The following is a 17,836-nucleotide window of genomic DNA, read 5'->3' as shown; positions in this document are numbered from 1 at the left end:
AACATTAGCAGGGAACCACTCTATTGAAACTCTATTTAGTGGTTGCAAGATTTAGCATTTTAGTTCTCTTAGTGTATCAGAATGACAAAATAGAAATAATAGAAATTTTGAATAATTTCCTTAAGACAATTTATTTGAAAAGTTTGTCACTGTACAGTAGGCTACTCTACTACAGGGAGTAAAGCATTAAACCAACATACAGACCATTACACACATCTTCCTTAGACTTTCTTACTCTCTGTTTCTGTTTCCTTCTATTTATTTTGTGTCTTCAAAAGAAACAAAGATATGTCATATAGTTACAATACTGGTTGTAATGAGTATCAATCAGTATGTGGTTGACAGTAAGACATTACAGGACAGTAGTCAGTCACATCACACAAACACAGCCCAATGATCTAATTATCTCCCTGAAACATCTTCTTCCTGCCATCCATACCGGCCTTGTCATCAATGTTCTTACGCCAGTCACCAACGTCACGCAATTCCTTATCCTGTGATGGTAGAAAGGGTGAGAAGACAATGAAGTGTAGAATATCAAGGCCTAAAGTTCGTTCAACATTGACAATGTCTCCCGATGCGATATCCAACCTAATGGACCCACCTCTTTCTTCTCATCTTTCTTCACTTGTTTCAGGTTGGATCTCAGATCCATGGTCACCTTGTGCTTGGAGCCCAGCAGAGCCTGGAGCATAGCGTCAGCAGACATACGCACTTTCTTCAGAGCTGGCTTCTTGAACTTTCCCCTCAGGTCAACTATTTTGATGTTTAGGTCTAAAACCTAGTGGGTGTAATTTTGGAACAGGAAAATCAGTGATTCAGGTGGGCTCAACAGAGGAACTGTATATATATAAAATATATTTATCATATTCCATATATACCAACAATACTGTTATATTTATATATATATATATATTGTACATACAGTGCCTTCAGAAAGTATTCACACCCCTTGACTTTTTCAAAATGTTATTTTTTTACAGCCTGAATTTAACATTCATAAATGTGTTTCTACACACCATACCCCATCATTTCAAAGTGGAATTATTTTTCGAAATTTTTTCAAGTCAATTAGAAAATGAAAAGCTAAAATGTCTTGAGTCAATAAGTATTCAAGCCCTTGGTTACGGCAAGACTTAACAAGTCACATAATAAGTTGCATGGACTCACTCTGTGTGCAGTAATAGTGTTTAATATGATTTGTGAATGACTACCTCATCTCTATAGCCCACACATACGATTATCTGTAAGGTCCCTCTGTCGAGCAGTGAATTTCAAACACAGATTCAGCCACAAAGTCCAGGGAGGTTTTCCAATGCAAGGACTGGGCAAATTTTCAGGATAAAAATGGAACGAAATGGAGCTAAGCACAGGCAAAAACCTAGAGGAAAATCTGGTTCAGTGTGCTTTCCACCAGACACTGTGAGATTGATTCACCTTTCAGCAGGACAATAACCTAAAACACAAAGCCAAATCATTACTGGAGTTGCTTACCAAGAAGACAGTGAATATTACTGAGTGGTCGAGTTACAGTTTAGACTTAAATCTACATTAAAATCAATGGCAAGACCTGAAAATGGTTGTCTAGCAATGATCAACCAATTTGACAGAGAATGAAGAGTTTTGAAAAGAATAATAGGCAAATGTTTCACAATCCAGGTGTGGAAAGCTCTTAGAGAATTACCCAGAAACACTCACAGCTGTCATCACAGCCAAATGTGATTTTACTCAGAGATGTCTCTGTAATTCATTTTCAATACATTTGAAAAAATGTCTAAAAACATGTTTTCAATTTGTCATTGTGAGGTATTGTGTGTGTAGATGGGTGAGAATCAAAATCTATTTAAACCATTTTGAATTCAAGCTGTAACACAACAAAATGTGGAATAAGTCTTTCTGAAGGCACTGTATATTTATATTGAAACATAAAAAAATGAACAGACAAGACAGATGCTTACCTCATTGCAAACCATGATCACTTTATATTCTAAGTTGTATCTCTCCTCATCAATCACATTAATTTTGTCGTACATCTTTTTGCAAAGCTCCTAATGAAAGAATGCAACAAAGGAAAATGTAACTGTCTTCATATAATACCTATTTTTATGCTTGAACTTAGTACTGCTGAACCGGATAGAAGCACAATTCATACAACACACTGTATCAAGCAGGTATGATATGTTTTCATAATGTCTGTCTTTGAATATCTGAATATCATACCATCAAATCGTCCTTGGAGTGGGACATCTCCAGAGGAGGGCAGTTCTCTTCCATGTATCTCTCCCTCTCTTTAACTTTCTCTAATGCTTCAGCTTCAAGCCAATCCTTAGCAAGTGCCAGCATACAACTCTGGAGACAAATTATGACAGTTGACAGATAATTGACCTATATCTCCCTTTGTTTTACTACTTTTTAAAAGTATGTTATATTGTGATTTGTATACATTATTAAATGTTTTATTCTACGTAAAACATTAAAGGAATGGCTGTGTGGGATTCCTTACCTTCAGAGTGTGCTTACGGCTTGAGGACACGTTGCCTTTCTTGCTATTGGACCAAGGAAAGAAAGTCAGGTTAAGTACAACTACCTAAACACTTGAAACACACCATGTAGACAATGTATTGGCCTATACTTACTCAGCCATCTTGGCTGTTTTGTGTCGTCACTTCCTAGAAATGCAAAACAATAGTAATCATGAATTATGTACTCATAACAGCTAACACTTTACCAACAATACTGGTATATCCTCAACTATACCAATTACAAAACTACACCAGTAAGATTACTGATAGTATTATATAGGATAAGGTACATTGAGAATGCTAGACCAGTCAATACAAAAAAGTAGTCAAAATCAAAATCTGAAAAAGTATATATTTTTTAAGCACATTGAATAAGAGTACTCTAGGCTATTTCGAATTTGTGTTATTGAATCTGTCCCTTTTTACAATTATCCCTGTTCTGCCCTACTTCCAACGGGGGCCATGGCATGCAGCTATGATTTACAACGGTCTTCTTACTTGCTCTTGTAATTGAGACAAGTGATAAGAATACATTCCAAATTCCTTAAACTCAGTCGACTCCAAATCTTTGGTCTGGGCTCTGAGTATCGTTTCCCTGGAGATGGGGAAGTTATCTTGTGTTGAGGAGATCTAAATTGGGCCCAGATCTTGTCTAAAATGGCTCTGTGTTATTGTAGGCTTGTCTCCGAGAGGTCACAGTAACCCAACACCGCAGCTGGTGGTGCCAGCCCTGCCACCAGCCCTGCCATTGCCTTCCAGAACATCCCTTAGATGACCAAGACATTAGGCCTTGTCTCAAAAATAACTGCTGCTGCTCCATCAGGTCGGTTCATTGTACTCATCAACTGTCTCCATTCTCCATGATTAACTACACTGAATATACACCACCGTTCAAAAGTTTGGGGTCACTTGGAAATGTCCTTGTTTTTGAAAGAAAATCAAATTTCCATTAAAATAATATCAAATTAATCTGAAATACTGTGTAGACATTGATAATGTTGTAAATGACTATTGTAGCTGGAAATGGCAGATTTTTTATGGAATATCTACATAGGCATACAGAGGCCCATTATCAGCAACCATCACTCCTGGGTTCAAATGGCACATTGTGTTAGCTAATCCAAGTTTATCATTTTAAAATGATAATTGATCATTGGAAAACCCTTTTGCAATTATGTTAGCACAGCTGAAATCTGTTGTTCTGATTAAAGAAGCAATCAAACTGGCCTTCTTTATACTAGTTGAGTATCTGGAGAATCGGCATTTGTGGGTTCGATTACAGGCTCAAAATGGCCAGAAACAAAGCACTTTCTTCTGAAACTCGTCAGTCTATTCTTGTTCTGAGAAATGAAGGCTATTCCATGTGAGAAATTGCCAAGAAGCTGAAGATCTCGTACAACACTGTGTACTACTCCCTTCACAGAACAGCGCAAACTGGCTCTAACCAGAATAGAAAGAGGAGTGGGAGGCTCCGGTGCACTTTCCATTCTGCTCAGAGCCAGTTTGCGCTGTTCTGTGAAGGGAGTAGTACACATATTTTCTTTCAAAAACAAGGACATTTCTAAGTGACCCCAAACCTTAGAACAATAGTGTATGTATGTATGTATGTATGTATGTATGTATTGTAGATGTAGAAAATAGTACAAATAATTGTTACTATTTTCTACACTGTAGAATAGTAGTGAAGACATCAAAGCTATGAAATAACACATATGGAATCATACAGTAACGAAAAAAGTGTTAAACAAATGAAAATATATTTTATATTTGAGATTCTTCAAAAAAAATGTGTTCAACAAATCAAAATATATTTCATATTTGAGATTCTTCAAAGAAGCCACGCTTTGCCTTGATGACAGCTTTGCATACTCTTGGCATTCTCTCAACCAGCTTCATGAGGTAGTCAGTCACCTGGTATGCATTTCAATTAACAGGTGTGCCTAGTTGAAAGTTAAATTGTGGAATTTATTTCCTTCTTAATGCATTTGAACCAAACAGTTGTGTTGTGAATAGGTATAGGTGATATAGCCTATTTGGTAAAACACCAAGTCCATATTATGGCAAGAACAGCTCAAATAAGCAAAGAGAAACGACAGTCCATCATTACTTTAAGACATTAAGGTCAGTCAATACTGAACATTTCAAGAACTTTGAACGTTTCTTCAAGTGCAGTTTCAAAAACCATCAAGCTCTATGAGGAAACTAGCTCTCATGAGGACCGCCACAGGAAAGGAAGACCCAGAGTTACCTCTACTGCAGAGGATACGTTCATGAGAGTTAACTGCACTTCAGATTGCATCCCAAATAAATGCTTCACAGAGTTCAAGTAACAGACACATCTCAACATCAACTGTTCAAAGGAGACTGTGTGAATCAGGCATTCATGGTCAAATTGCTGCAAAGAAACCACTACTAAAGGACACCAATAATAAGAAGAGACTTGCTTGGGCCAAGAAACACGAGCAATGGCCATTAGACTGGTGGAAATCTGTCCTTTGGTCTGAGGAGTCCAAATTTGAGATTTTTGCCTGCAACCGCCGTGTCTTTGTGAGACGCAGAGTAGGTGAACGGATGATCATGTGTGGTTCCCACTGTGAAGCATGGAGGAAGAGGTGTGATGTTGTGGGTGTGCTTTGCTGGTGACACTTATTTAGAATTCAAGGCACACTTAACCAGCATGGCTACCACGGCATTCTGCAGTGGTGGGACTATCATTTGTTTTCAACAGGACAATGACCCAACACACATCCAGGCTGTGTAAGGGCTATTTGGCCAAGAATGAGAGTGATGGAGTGCTGCATTAGATGACCTGGCCTCCACAGTCACCCCACCTCAACCTAATTGAGATGGTTTGGGATGAGCTGGACCGCAGAGTGAAGGATAAGCTGACAACAAGTGCTCAGCATGTGGGAACTCCTTCAAGACTGTTGGAAAAGCATTCCAGGTGAAGCTGGTTGAGAGAATGCCAAGAGTGTGCAAATCTGTCATCAAGGCAAAGGGTGGCTACTTTGAAGAATCCAAAATATAACATACATTTTGATATGTTAAACACTTTTTTGGTTACTACATGATTCCATATGTGTTTATGTGTTATTTCATAGTTTTGATGTCTTCAATATTATTATACAATGTAAATAGTCAAAATAAATAAAAACACTTGAATTTATAGGTGTGTCCGAACTCTTCACTGGTACTGTATATATATATATATATATATATATATATATATATATATATATATATTTGTCCAGATTGCCAATTAGGTGATGTATCAGAGATGTCTATAACGTTGTAACAGGCTGTGTAGGTATGTTTAAAATATGGTGTTGAGAGGAAGGAAAACATTTGACGATCGCTTTCAGATTTATGTCTTGTGGTGGTGTACCCTTCTGCATGTCACATCATGAGTCCATTTAGATCTATCATTTACCACCGCACAGATGCTCACTAAACATATTCAAAACACTACTTGTACCTGAGAACATTTTCTTATGCAAATACTACTATTGAAAGTTTACAAATTAAGATACACCGACAAAATAAATCATGAAATACTGTACTAAACAAGTAAAATATCAATAAAATGTATTGAAATAAACCAAGTAATTCAGTTATGATTTTTTAAACTTTGGTGTTAATATTTTTAAAATGATATATAATTTCAGTCATTTAAACATTAGTGACAGACATTAAATATATTTGAATAAGGATAAGATGTCATATAAAAAGAGCATTACTACATAAAGCAACAATCCAAACACATCAGTTTATGACTACAGGAAAGACATTTAACACTCTTGGACTAGAGCCAACAATACCAACCAAATACAAATGAATGATTAGCTACAGTGCAATACAAATACTAAAATGCATTTCACATGCTGAAATCTTTATAAAACTATCTTCTTTTCCTCAACCAACAGCCAAGTATTGACATTAAATAGGCATATCACTATAATTCTGCAATTTCTCATGAATAAGTTAGCGCAAAGACCGCACTGCTTCTGTATATCATAGCTAGAAAAAATGTAGTTTCTCCAAAAACTAAAACCTGAGTAAAATCTTAATAAATCTTCTCTCCTTCAAATAGTGTCTAACTAGTTAGAAGTACAGGACAGACAGACATACTGTAAACGTTGGTTCTCACCTCGGGACTAAAGAGAGCAGCACAGGCTTGTTAAGAGATCCCCAACTGACTGACTGATCGCAGGCAGCTCAAGTGTTAAGAAGGTATATATTGCATTTTCTGATCCCTCACTATAATCCTCCATTTCTCTTTATGGAAGCGGATTACAGACCAAACCAATGGGCTGACAAGGTCATGAAATACAGTACGGTGTTTCCCTGTTCCCTCCCCTCCCCCAGCGGCTCTAGTATAAATAACACGTCCTTCAAGATGGTTGTTCTTATTTCATCATCTTTTATTTAGCATATGCCATCACCCATAAGGAGCATGCATGGCCAGTACTCAGAACTTTAAAGGCCACTCACACCAACAGTAATAGAGAATGCTATAATTCACACATTTTCAGAAGGCCAGACATGCAACTGGCACCCATGATGTTTATCGTAAAAGGATGGCAAACTATTGAACTGGTAGTACCTCGGAGGCATCATGTGTCTGAGATTTATGTCCGTGGCTTCTGAGGCGCCCAAAGGACCTGATGACAGTTCTGTCACTGTCAGATCTCCCACTGAAAGACAAGTAAGATGGACAAGGATGGTTCATGGATATCTTTTTCTCTACTAACTCAACTTTTCACTGTGGATGAAAGAATGAAACTGGAAACATCTTGAGTGCTACTTGAAACCATCCATCAATGCTACCTAATTACTAACATTTGTAATCAGTTCTCACATATTTAATCAATTAACAGAGCCATGGCCAGGCAGTAGGCCTGCCTTGCGGCTCGCCTCACTTACCCCACTTCCCAAGAAGAGTTCTTCTCTTCTTCACTCCCACCCTCCACAGCTGCACCACCTGACAACATCTCTTTATATCTAATAAGTGGTTACCCAGGCAACAACCAATAGTGCTCTGCTTGTTTCTTAAATACTGTTTACTATCAACTGATACTGTACCTCTTGCAAACCAGAACATACAATTAGCCAAACCTCTACCCACTGGGCACACACTGGCTGAATCAACAATGTTTCAATGAAATTACGTTGAACCAACGTGGAATAGACGTTGAATTGACGTCCATGCCCAGTGGGTAAGGTCAGAATGTGCTATTACTGAAGATTTAATGTGGTCAGGTCGCATTATATCTGTCAGTCAGGTTGTAAATCACTGGCTGGCAATTCCTCTAGAGGACTTGTGAATATGATTCTAGAGTGATAGACATTGGTGGCACTTCACTCCATATCACGTGATACCACTGTGCCTATCATACTGCACAGTCTAGTCAGGCTTACATGTACTGTAAGTGCAATGGCCGTTGTTGGTGGAAGAAGGTGAGGACCAAGGTGCAGCGTGGTATGTGTCCATATTTATTAAAATGAACACGGAAATAACAAAAATAACAAAGAGAAACGACCGAAAACAGTTCTTGTTGGTGCAGACACACAACAGAAAACAATCACCCACGAAACACAATAGAAAACAGGCTCCCTAAATATGGTCCTCAATCAGGGACAACGATTGACAGCTGCCTCTGATTGAGAACCATACCAGGCCAAACACAGAAATAGCAAATCATAAAAAAACGAACATAGACAACCCACCTAACTCACGCCCTGACCATACTAAAACCAAGACATAACAAAAGAACTAAGGTCAGAACGTGACAGTACCCTCCCCCCCCCCCCCCCCCCCCCCAAAGGTGCGGACTCCGGCCGCAAAACCTGAACCTATTGGGGAGGGTCTCGGTGGCGGCTCTGGCACGGGACGTGGACTCCACCATAGTCCTCCACTCCACCATAGTCCTTGTCCGCCTCTGGCAGCTCCTGGCTGACGGACGGCTCTGGCAGCTCCTGACTGACGGACGGCTCTGGCAGCTCCTGACTGACGGGCGGCTCTGGCAGCTCCTGACTGACGGGCGGCTCTGACAGCTCCTGACTGACGGGCGGCTCTGGCAGCTCCTGACTGACGGGCGACTAGGGCAGCTCCTGACTGACGGACGGCTCTGGCAGCTCCTGACTGACGGGCGGCTCTGGCAGCTCCTGACTGACGGGCGACTAGGGCAGCTCCTGACTGACGGGCGACTCTGGCAGCTCCTGGCTGACGGACGGCTCTGGCAGCTCCTGACTGACGGGCGACTCTGGCAACTCCTGACTGATGGGCGACTCTGGCAGCTGAGGACAGACGGGCGACTCTGGCAGCTCAGGACAGACGGATGGTTCTGGCAGCTCAGGACAGACGGGAGACTCTGGCAGCGCTGGGCATGAGGAAGACTCTGGCAGCACTGGACAGGCGGGAGCACCTGTAGGGAGGAGACGGAGAGACAGCCTGGTGTGGGGGGCTGCCACCGGAGGGCTGGTGCGTGGAGATGGCACCGGATAGACTGGACCGTGAAGGCGCACTGGAGCTCTCGAGCACCGAGCCTGCCCAACCCTACCTGGCTGAATGCGCCCCGTAGCCAGGCCAATGCGGCAAGGTGGAATAGCCCGCACTGGGCTGTGCTAGCGAACCGGGGACACCATGCGAAGGGCAGGTGCCATGTACCCCGGCCCAAGGAGACGCACTGGAGACCAGATGCGCTGAGCCGGCTTCATGGCACCTGGCTCGATGCCCACTCTAGTCCGGCCAATACGAGGCGCTGCTATGTACCGCACAGGGCTATGCCTGCGCACCGGGGACACCGTGCGCCTCACGGCATAACACGGTGCCTGCCCGGTCCACCTCTCTCCACGGTAAGCACGAGGAGTTGGCGCAGGTCTCCTAACTGACTTAGCCACACTCCCTGTTTTTTGGGGCTGCCTCTCGGGCTTCCTTGACCCCCATGCCAACTCCATTCTCCTGTATCCCTCCTCACATTGTTCCAGAGAATCCCAGCCGGGCTCCGGCACTATCCCTGAGTCGACCGACCTCCTTTCTATTTCGTCCCATGTTGTAACCTCCTCCAGATAGTGCTGCTCCTTACCACGCTGCTTGGTCCTTTGGTGGTGGGTGATTCTGTAACAATCGTCGTCTTCTTCTTATGAGGAGTAAGAGAGGTCGGACCAATTTGCAGCGTGGTAAGTGTCCATTTTAATAAGACAAACTGAACACTACAAAAGTACAAAGTAACAAAGTGAAACAAACGAAACGGTCCTGTGTGGTAACAAACACTAACACGGAAAATAATCACCCACCACTCAAAAGTGAAACCAGGCTACCTAAATATGGTTCTCAATCAGGGACAACGATAAACAGCTGCCCCTGATTGAGAACCATATTTAGGTAGCCTGGTTTCACTTTTGAGTGGTGGGTGATTATTTTCCGTGTTAGTGTTTGTTACCACACAGGACCGTTTCGTTTGTTTCACTTTGTTACTTTGTACTTTTGTAGTGTTCAGTTTGTCTTATTAAAATGGACACTTACCACGCTGCAAATTGGTCCGACCTCTCTTACTCCTCATCAGAAGAAGACGACAATCGTTAAAATAAGGAAATTGTGTCTATTGATACATCAGGAAAAACAAAAGAAGATAAAAACTGGCAGAAAATATGTTTGTCATATATATTTGAACTAACAAACATAACACATGTTCTAGACTAGAGGTACATTTCGACAAGACAGAGACAAAACATAGATCTGATCACACAGGTACAAGAAATTGTGACAATCTGAAAAGCATTTATTAACGCACGTTACTGCTCCACTCGAAACATTTAATTGTCCTTTAGTTTTACACACATACACTGGTTCAAATGATACCATAGTGCTCAATAAGAGAAATGTTCAAAAAAGAGAGAGTTTTGTGTTGCTTAGCGGGATCTATACAGGGAAATGATAGACTAAATTAAACCTCGGACTCAAACATCTTCTTCCTCCCGTCCATTCCGGACTTGTCTTCAATGTTCTGACGCCAGTCTCCAACATTACGCAGTTCCTTATCCTGCAATAGCAACATAGTCAAAGGTTCAGGGTTAAAAATTCAGTAAATTATAACCTTGAGATATTTGAGTGCTGAAGCCAAACAACATGTCGTCATGTCGGAGTGGAGCAGTTGTTTGGCAGAAGTTGTATAACTGTAGATGACCCAAGAACCCAAAGCTATGAAAATAACATCAACTCGAACAGCCTTATAACATGGGTGCGCTCTGCTTATCTATGTGTGAATTCATTTCACCTCTTAGAGTAGATTAACAAGGCCTCAGGTTGGACAATAACAATGTCTGCCAATGGCTAATCTCGGACAGAACAAATCTTGTGAAATTGATGCTGGATTAAGTCCTGGGGGGAGACGTGTTATAAAATGTACTTTGTACTAAGGAGACTCGTGAAGTCTCTACCCCTCTAAACAGAAACTCTCAGCCAGTTTTGTACAAGTCTATGGGCCAAATGTCCCCTCCCCTTCTGAAATTTGAAATATGCGAGCACCTGCGAAATTGGGATTTATTCAAATGATCAGTGATGAAAAATCTGAGTCTTGCAACAAAGTTGTTAGTCGTCGCATCGCACAGTCTGTCACCAGATACTACCACCATCTATGTTATGTGCATCTATCCACGAGAGATTACCCAAGGTGACATCTCTACAATATTCTATTTTACTGAACAGTTACCCACCTCCTCTTTGACCTCCTTCTTCACTTGTTTCAGGTTGGATCTCAGATCCATGGACACCTTGTGCTTGGAGCCCAGCAGAGCCTGGAGCATAGCATCAGCAGACATACGCACTTTCCTCAAAGTTGGCTTCTTGAACTTGCCCTTCAAGTCAATAACTTTAATGTTCAAATCTTCAATCTGACCAATGGAAGAAGAGGAGAACAACAACATTGATCTAACTGGCACCACATAATTACTCATGGAATGCATTCCAAGTTTCAGTTGGTGTGAGGTAAAGTGAATACAGTATACCTCCTTAGTGGCTTTGTTCACTTTGCTCTCCAGGTCATATCTCTCCTCATCTATCACGTCAATCTTATGATGCAGCTCTTTCAAGAACTCCTGAGGTGATATCAATAAAAATCAAGCATTAATAATAATAATCATCATCATCATTATACCAATAAAACAAATATATACTACCATCACTACTACTGCTGCTACTACTATTGCAACTACTATTGCTACTACTGCTAGTATTACTGCTGCTACTACTTCTACTACTACTGTTACTACTGCTGCTACTACTGCTACTACTACTACTACTGCTTCTGCTACTACTGCTGCTGCTGGTACTACTACTATTACTACTACTACTACTACTACTACTACTACTACTGCTACTACTACTGCAGTACTTCTGCTACTTATATTAGTGCTACTACTACTGCTACTGTTACTATGACTACTACAACTAGTACTACTACTACTATTCATAACAATAATCATAATAACAATAGTGAACACTTTATTCAATACATTTGAATACAGTAAATAATGATGTAATCATCATATATATGAAGGCATATATTTTACATTGATTTGGGGTTTGACCAAATGTTGATTGTTGAGTGAACTACCACTTTACATTGTGGGATTATGTAGTAATGCTTTGATTGATTGTTTGTTTGGTTTACCTGTAACTGTTGAGTACCCCCTGGCAGGGACAGGGGAGGGCAGTTCTCCGCCATCCATCTTATTCTCTCTTGCTCGTTCTCCTTTGCCTCGTCTTCCAGTAAGCCTTTAGCAATGGAGAGCATCAAGCTCTGGGAGACAATGAGGCATGCAGGTTACACGTGTGAAAAGCCCAGCTATAACAGAATTAGGACATTTCGTGTAAAACATGAACCTTGAGATATTGTATACTTGTGTTCCCCTCTATTCTCCTTGTATTGATAGTTGTTGACAAGTATCAAATTAAGATCCGATATTTGAAAGTGTTTACCTTCAGGTAATGCCTCCGACTCGAAGACATCTTTTTCCTGAAGAGATAAAATGATGAAAAGGTGAGAGAAAATATCATGTTCATTTTCATGTATTACACATCGACATCCAAAAATATGAGATGTGATCAATGTATAAATGACTCACTCCGACATCTTGGCGTTTGTTTGATTTCACACTCTGTGAAAAAAGAGGTCATTATTTCATATAAATTTCAAACTAATTAAAAGAAATACATTTACTGCATTGCCAATCGCCTGTCATGTCAGTTAAATATTTTCTTAAGGCTGCAAAAATTTGTCCTGTTTACAAATTGCAAGTGGAAAACATATTTATTTTTCTGTGTACTTTCTGTTATCAACTGCATGGCTTTGTTTTACAGTGGCAAAGAATAAGAACACAATTCACAACTATGTAAATGTATGTGATGTATACTGCAACTACAATGGTCAAATGTCAGAACTGTTGACATGTTCTAATGTTGAGTATGTTGATTATCAAACTATCAATTCGTTGATGTATTTTCTATTTCTTTTTCAGACGAACATTGATGGAATTTAGGTGGATATAATTAGATACTATTTTGTTCACCTAATCTAAACAGATGTACCAATGAATCTCTCCAGGAATCTCTCAAGGAGGATCAATCAGAAGTCATGCTGAGTTTAATCACCATGGAAGTTCCTTATATAGGGCAGTCATGCATAATTGTTCCACTGAGGGGGAACACTATAGCCTACCAACACACGTGAGGGCTGAGAGGAAACACTATAGCCTCCCAACACAAGTGAGGGCCATTTGGCCCTGGAAAAGCAGCAGGGTCTAAATGAGTCTAAGAATATGAAGGCCAGCTGTTCTCCTTGAGTAGCTCCATAATGGAAGGCTGGGAGATTATCAACAACCTGATACCACCTCTGTTGATGCCCAGCCTACCCTCTAGAATATCCCTGAGATGGCAGAGATGTTACACCATCACATCTGAAATAAGGGCTCATCTGCCTGGAAAAGTCCACTTGATCCAGCACTTCAATAGAGCTTTGACTGTTTAAAGGGGCAATCGGGGATTCAAACATTAATAAAGTGGCCACCCTAACACTGTTTTGGTAAACAGCGGTGGGATGGGGCTGGAGAAATGTAATCACTTTCAAATTAAAAAACAGCTATATATCTTTAATTTAAAAGTAAAAAAAATGGATGTACCAATCACAGATTGCCCTTTTATGGTTAGAAGACCTGTCAAACACCAAAATAAAAGCTTCTGGATAAATCTTTTGAACCTATATCTCTTGTAAAAAATGTATTGTAAATTGATAATCCCAGTGCTTTCATAAAGAATGAGATGTGGCTTTGAATCTTTATCTTTGGCAGATAGCACCATGGACACTGTGTTAAATTGTGTGTGTTTAACACAGTGTTAAATTGAGCACCTTCTTAGTCATTATACGTGGCCTACCAAAATAGTGTTAAACTAACACTTTTCAAAGTGTTGATAAACTAACACCTCAAGAGTTTAGGGTCCCTAACACTATGGGTATTGCAAATTCCAATTTAAATTAACACTTTATTACAGTTGATGCTTTCTCAGCGTTAGGGAATTAGCACTTATGGTGTTACAGTAACTGGTTTTTGGGTGTTGTTTTAACACTGTAGGCAGGGTGTAAAGTCTTATTTGCATATGTGTTTCCCAGGGTGCATTTCAAGTGTATTTTAGAGGTACCACCCATGACTATGTTTGCTAGTGACATTTCTGTTAATTCTCTGATTGAAAAGCAAGTGGGAGGGGTATTCATTATCATATTTCCTAACAAGCTTTGTTCCAGATTGATTGTTAGCAAAAGTTTGTTTTAATATCTGTGTCTGCATGCACATTGATTGATTTATCTTAAACTATATCAAAGATAAATGACTTACATTGCAGGTTGTGAGTGATAAAATATTCAAATTGTTGGATTTCCTCCATCTGGCTGGATTCCGATAGGAATTACTAATCACTTCACAAAGCAGTGTATTGTGACTGATGTGCAAGCATTTTCATACCACAATGTCGAGGATAACTAGGCCATAACTAAAGGCCTTACAAAATGTATAATATATGGTCATAAAGGCTTTACTTTAAATGTAAACACATTCACTTAGGAGGTCATTTCAGGGCTAAAAGTTATTGAATGCAACTACCATGAATCTGTCACTTACAAATACAGTCATGGGTAGGTATCGCTTACATTAAATTGAAATCAATAGTTTATGTGTCGGGGGGCTAGGGTCAGTCTGTTATATCTGGAATATTTCTCCTGTCTTACCCGGTGTCCTGTGTGAATTTAAGTATGCTCTCTCTAATTATTTCTTTCTTTCTCTCTCTCGGAGGACCTGAGCCCTAGGACCATGCCCCAGGACTACCTGGCCTGATGACTCCTTGCTGTCCCCAGTCCACCTGGCCGTGCTGCTGCTCCAGTTTCAACTGTTCTGCCTGCGGCTATGGAACCCTGACCTGTTCACCGGACGTGCTACCTGTCCAAGACCTGCTGTTTTCAACTCTCTAGAGACAGCAGGAGCGGTAGAGATACTCTGAATGATCGGCTATGAAAAGCCAGCTGACATTTACTCCTGAGGTGCTGACCTGTTGCACCCTCGACAACCAATGTGATTATTATTATTTGACCCTGCTGGTCATCTATGAACATTTGAACATCTTGGCCATGTTATGTTTTAATCTCCACCCGGCACAGCCAGAAGAGGACTGGCCACCCCTCATAGCCTGGTTCCTCTCTAGGTTTCTTCCTAGGATCTGGCCTTTCTAGGGAGTTTTTCCTAGCCCCCGTGCTTCTACACCTGCATTGCTTTCTGTTTGGGGTTTTAGGCTGGGTTTCTGTACAGCACTTTGAGATATCAGCTGATGTAAGAAGGGCTTTATAAATACATTTGATTTGAAAGGCATGCTGGAAAATATGCAAACATGGCATTACACCCTACAGTGTTAAAACAACCCCCTCCCCCAAATACTGTAACACTACATGTGTAATTCCCTAACACGGAGAAAGTATAACAGCATCAACTCTAATAAATGGTGTTAGGGAACCAAGTGTTAGTTTTACACTATTTTGGTGGGTCACATATCATTTATAAGTGTAACATTTAACACTGTGGGTGTTAAATTCTGATCTAAAATGTGATGTGTAATGCCACACTTCATTAAACATTGATATAAAATGTAGGACTACAAAGAAAGACACGTTTAGAAACCCTGACAATCACTTCATCACATTACCCTTGATATTACCTCAGTGATAGCCTGGTATAACACTCTATGATCTACTTTATGATCCAATTCGGCAACCTGCCTTCCCATCTCCACAACCAACATAACATCCTCCGGGTTTGAGATTATATTCCAGCCAAATCCTCATCTGTGTTATATAGTGAAAAATTGTTTGCGTTGACACCAAGATAAACACTGGGGGTATCGCATTTCACATCCATCAGTTAAAGGTGTCTAGTAATTTCAAACAGCCCACATAAACAGCATCTAGGTCTAGAACAACCTACATTGTCCTTGTATAATGTAGAAAGTGCTGGATAATGTCTCCTTCACAAATGTTTGCATTGTACTTCCATAAAAACCTACACTAATCATCAACGGGGGCGGCAGCGTAGCCTAGTGGTTAGAGCGTTGGACTAGTAACCGGAAGGTTGCGAGTTCAAACCCCCAAGCTGACAAGGTACAAATCTGTCGTTCTGCCCCTGAACAGGCAGTTAACCCACTGTTCCCAGGCCGTCATTGAAAATAAGAATTTGTTCTTAACTGACTTGCCTGGTTAAATAAAGGTAAAAAAAAAAAAAACGGATTGACAATATCTCATTGAAACTGCATAAAACCAGGAAAAATGCTTTAATAGGCAACACCCACCACAGAAACCACCACATCCAAACAAAGAAGCAATAAGTCCCAAATCCTTCAAATAGAACCCATACATAAACCGGCACAAAGTCATTTGAAACTAGATGGACCACTGAATAAATCCAAACAATTCACCAGTAGCACAGAGCAGTCAAGCTAGAGCCGGCTGAAAGAAGAGCAGTCCTCACCTAGGAGCTGAGCAGGAAGAGGAGCGCGACAGATTTTGGGTGAGACCGGCTAGTGGCTACAGCAGCAGATGGAATCATAAGATGGTATATATTGCAATTCCCAATGGCCAAGGAAATCCCATCTTTCTGTTTATGGAAGTAGATTCATCCTCAGACCAATAGGCAAGCACCTGAAATACTATATCTGACTCCCACCTCCTCCGTTATAAATAACCTTACTCTGATGATATTGTGATTGTTATGTGATAATTCCTTTAGACAACAGCCTTATTTAGTACAGAAGAAAGTGGTGGTCTGATGAGTTGTGGGTAGCTTGGTTTACTGCTGTGAGTCGGATTGCCACTTTAGCTTCAGAAAGAGTGAAGAACTGAGAGACAGGGCTAGGGTTGTTAGTGCGTTTGATAGGGAGATGACCATTCAGAAAGAGTTCTACAGAGAAGTGGCAGTGTGATACCACCACCACCAGTTTGAGCAGGCTGAAGAAAAGAACGAGGGAATGCTCAGTGATGAAAGTAAAGGAGGCAGCAGGTGTGAGAATGGTCCAGGGAATTTGTTTTGGCTGCACAGTGAAGACTATTCAGGAAGCTGTACATAAAATGACCAATGGACTTGTATAATTAACCAGAAGTAACAACAGCACAGCGCAAGCTACTTTAGAGAATCAGTGAGCAGTTAATGGTGATGTGTTAGAGGAGAATCAATATATACCAGCATCATGCTTTGGCATTTCTTCCAGAACATATCAGGTTGAGGTGGCGGTCACCATAGCACTGAGAAAAAGTGTTTATACTAAACAGAAGAATGTTTGTTTTAGTAATAATATGATATGTAATATCTGCCACTGAATATGAATGTTTAATTTAGTGCCATATACAGTATGGTATGATTCATAGTATGACGTTAGCTGAAGAGCTGTTTCTTCCAGACAGCCAGACTACATTAAATCTAACACTGTGTTACAATGGGCAAAGGGTTGGAATGATATCAAATGCCCGATCGCATGAAAAAGGCTCTAATGCAGACGTCACATCACTAATGGGTTGGACAGGTGGGTAAGTGAATACAGCGGCCTGGGAATGGGGGAGATGGGAGGGGAGGAGAGAGGCAAACTGTGGGGATATGTAGTACTTAAGGACCAGTGAGAGCCAGAAGAGGGGCAGGGCGATGGAATAAAGGAAGGGAAAGCTGAAGTCGTGCAGGTCATAGAAGTCATGGAGGCTGGTGACAGACAGGCCACAGCAGCAGTGTGTTAG

General features: G+C 40.8%; 2 protein-coding genes across 3 annotated transcripts; both read right to left on the bottom strand.

Annotated features, from left to right (window-relative positions):
* Nucleotides 1-112: 112 nt before the first annotated feature.
* Nucleotides 113-6,930, bottom strand: LOC110521356 (troponin I, fast skeletal muscle). 2 transcript variants are annotated; one of them, XM_021598859.3, is made up of 7 exons: nucleotides 6,670-6,930; nucleotides 2,637-2,669; nucleotides 2,504-2,546; nucleotides 2,221-2,349; nucleotides 1,959-2,048; nucleotides 605-781; nucleotides 113-494 (listed from the first exon to the last, which is right to left on the bottom strand). In XM_021598859.3, the coding sequence occupies exons 2-7, from the start codon at nucleotides 2,642-2,644 to the stop codon at nucleotides 399-401; spliced, it is 543 nt and encodes a 180-aa protein (XP_021454534.1). In that variant the 5' UTR covers nucleotides 2,645-2,669; nucleotides 6,670-6,930; the 3' UTR covers nucleotides 113-398. The 2 variants fall into 2 exon arrangements, with proteins under 2 accessions (XP_021454534.1, XP_021454535.1); XM_021598860.3 differs by having other exon boundaries at nucleotides 6,651-6,776.
* A 3,352-nt stretch (nucleotides 6,931-10,282) lies between these two features.
* On the bottom strand, nucleotides 10,283-16,957 carry LOC110521357 (troponin I, fast skeletal muscle). The gene is made up of 7 exons (XM_021598861.3): nucleotides 16,584-16,957; nucleotides 12,648-12,680; nucleotides 12,502-12,538; nucleotides 12,194-12,322; nucleotides 11,529-11,618; nucleotides 11,238-11,414; nucleotides 10,283-10,564 (listed from the first exon to the last, which is right to left on the bottom strand). The coding sequence occupies exons 2-7, from the start codon at nucleotides 12,653-12,655 to the stop codon at nucleotides 10,469-10,471; spliced, it is 537 nt and encodes a 178-aa protein (XP_021454536.2). The 5' UTR covers nucleotides 12,656-12,680; nucleotides 16,584-16,957; the 3' UTR covers nucleotides 10,283-10,468.
* Between the last annotated feature and the right edge of the window lie 879 nt (nucleotides 16,958-17,836).

This window comes from Oncorhynchus mykiss, chromosome 4 (genome assembly GCF_057628025.1).
Source record: "Oncorhynchus mykiss isolate SJ-2025 chromosome 4, ASM5762802v1, whole genome shotgun sequence".
NCBI classification, from domain to species: Eukaryota; Metazoa; Chordata; class Actinopteri; order Salmoniformes; family Salmonidae; genus Oncorhynchus; species Oncorhynchus mykiss.
Note: the sequence above shows the minus strand (reverse complement) of the source record. Positions and strands in the feature narration are given on the sequence as shown.

What these genes read in the sequence shown, in the direction of transcription:
- LOC110521357 (XM_021598861.3), bottom strand. An exon ending in GTCGGAGGCATTACCTGAAG is followed by an intron (nt 12,323 to 12,501) that starts GTAAACACTTTC and finishes ATTGTCTCCCAG; the next exon opens with AGCTTGATGCTCTCCATTGC. An exon ending in AGAAGGAGGTCAAAGAGGAG is followed by an intron (nt 10,565 to 11,237) that starts GTGGGTAACTGT and finishes TTGCTATTGCAG; the next exon opens with GATAAGGAACTGCGTAATGT.
- LOC110521356 (XM_021598859.3), bottom strand. An exon ending in GCCGTAAGCACACTCTGAAG is followed by an intron (nt 2,350 to 2,503) that starts GTAAGGAATCCC and finishes ATTTGTCTCCAG; the next exon opens with AGTTGTATGCTGGCACTTGC. An exon ending in TGATCATGGTTTGCAATGAG is followed by an intron (nt 782 to 1,958) that starts GTAAGCATCTGT and finishes TACACCCACTAG; the next exon opens with GTTTTAGACCTAAACATCAA.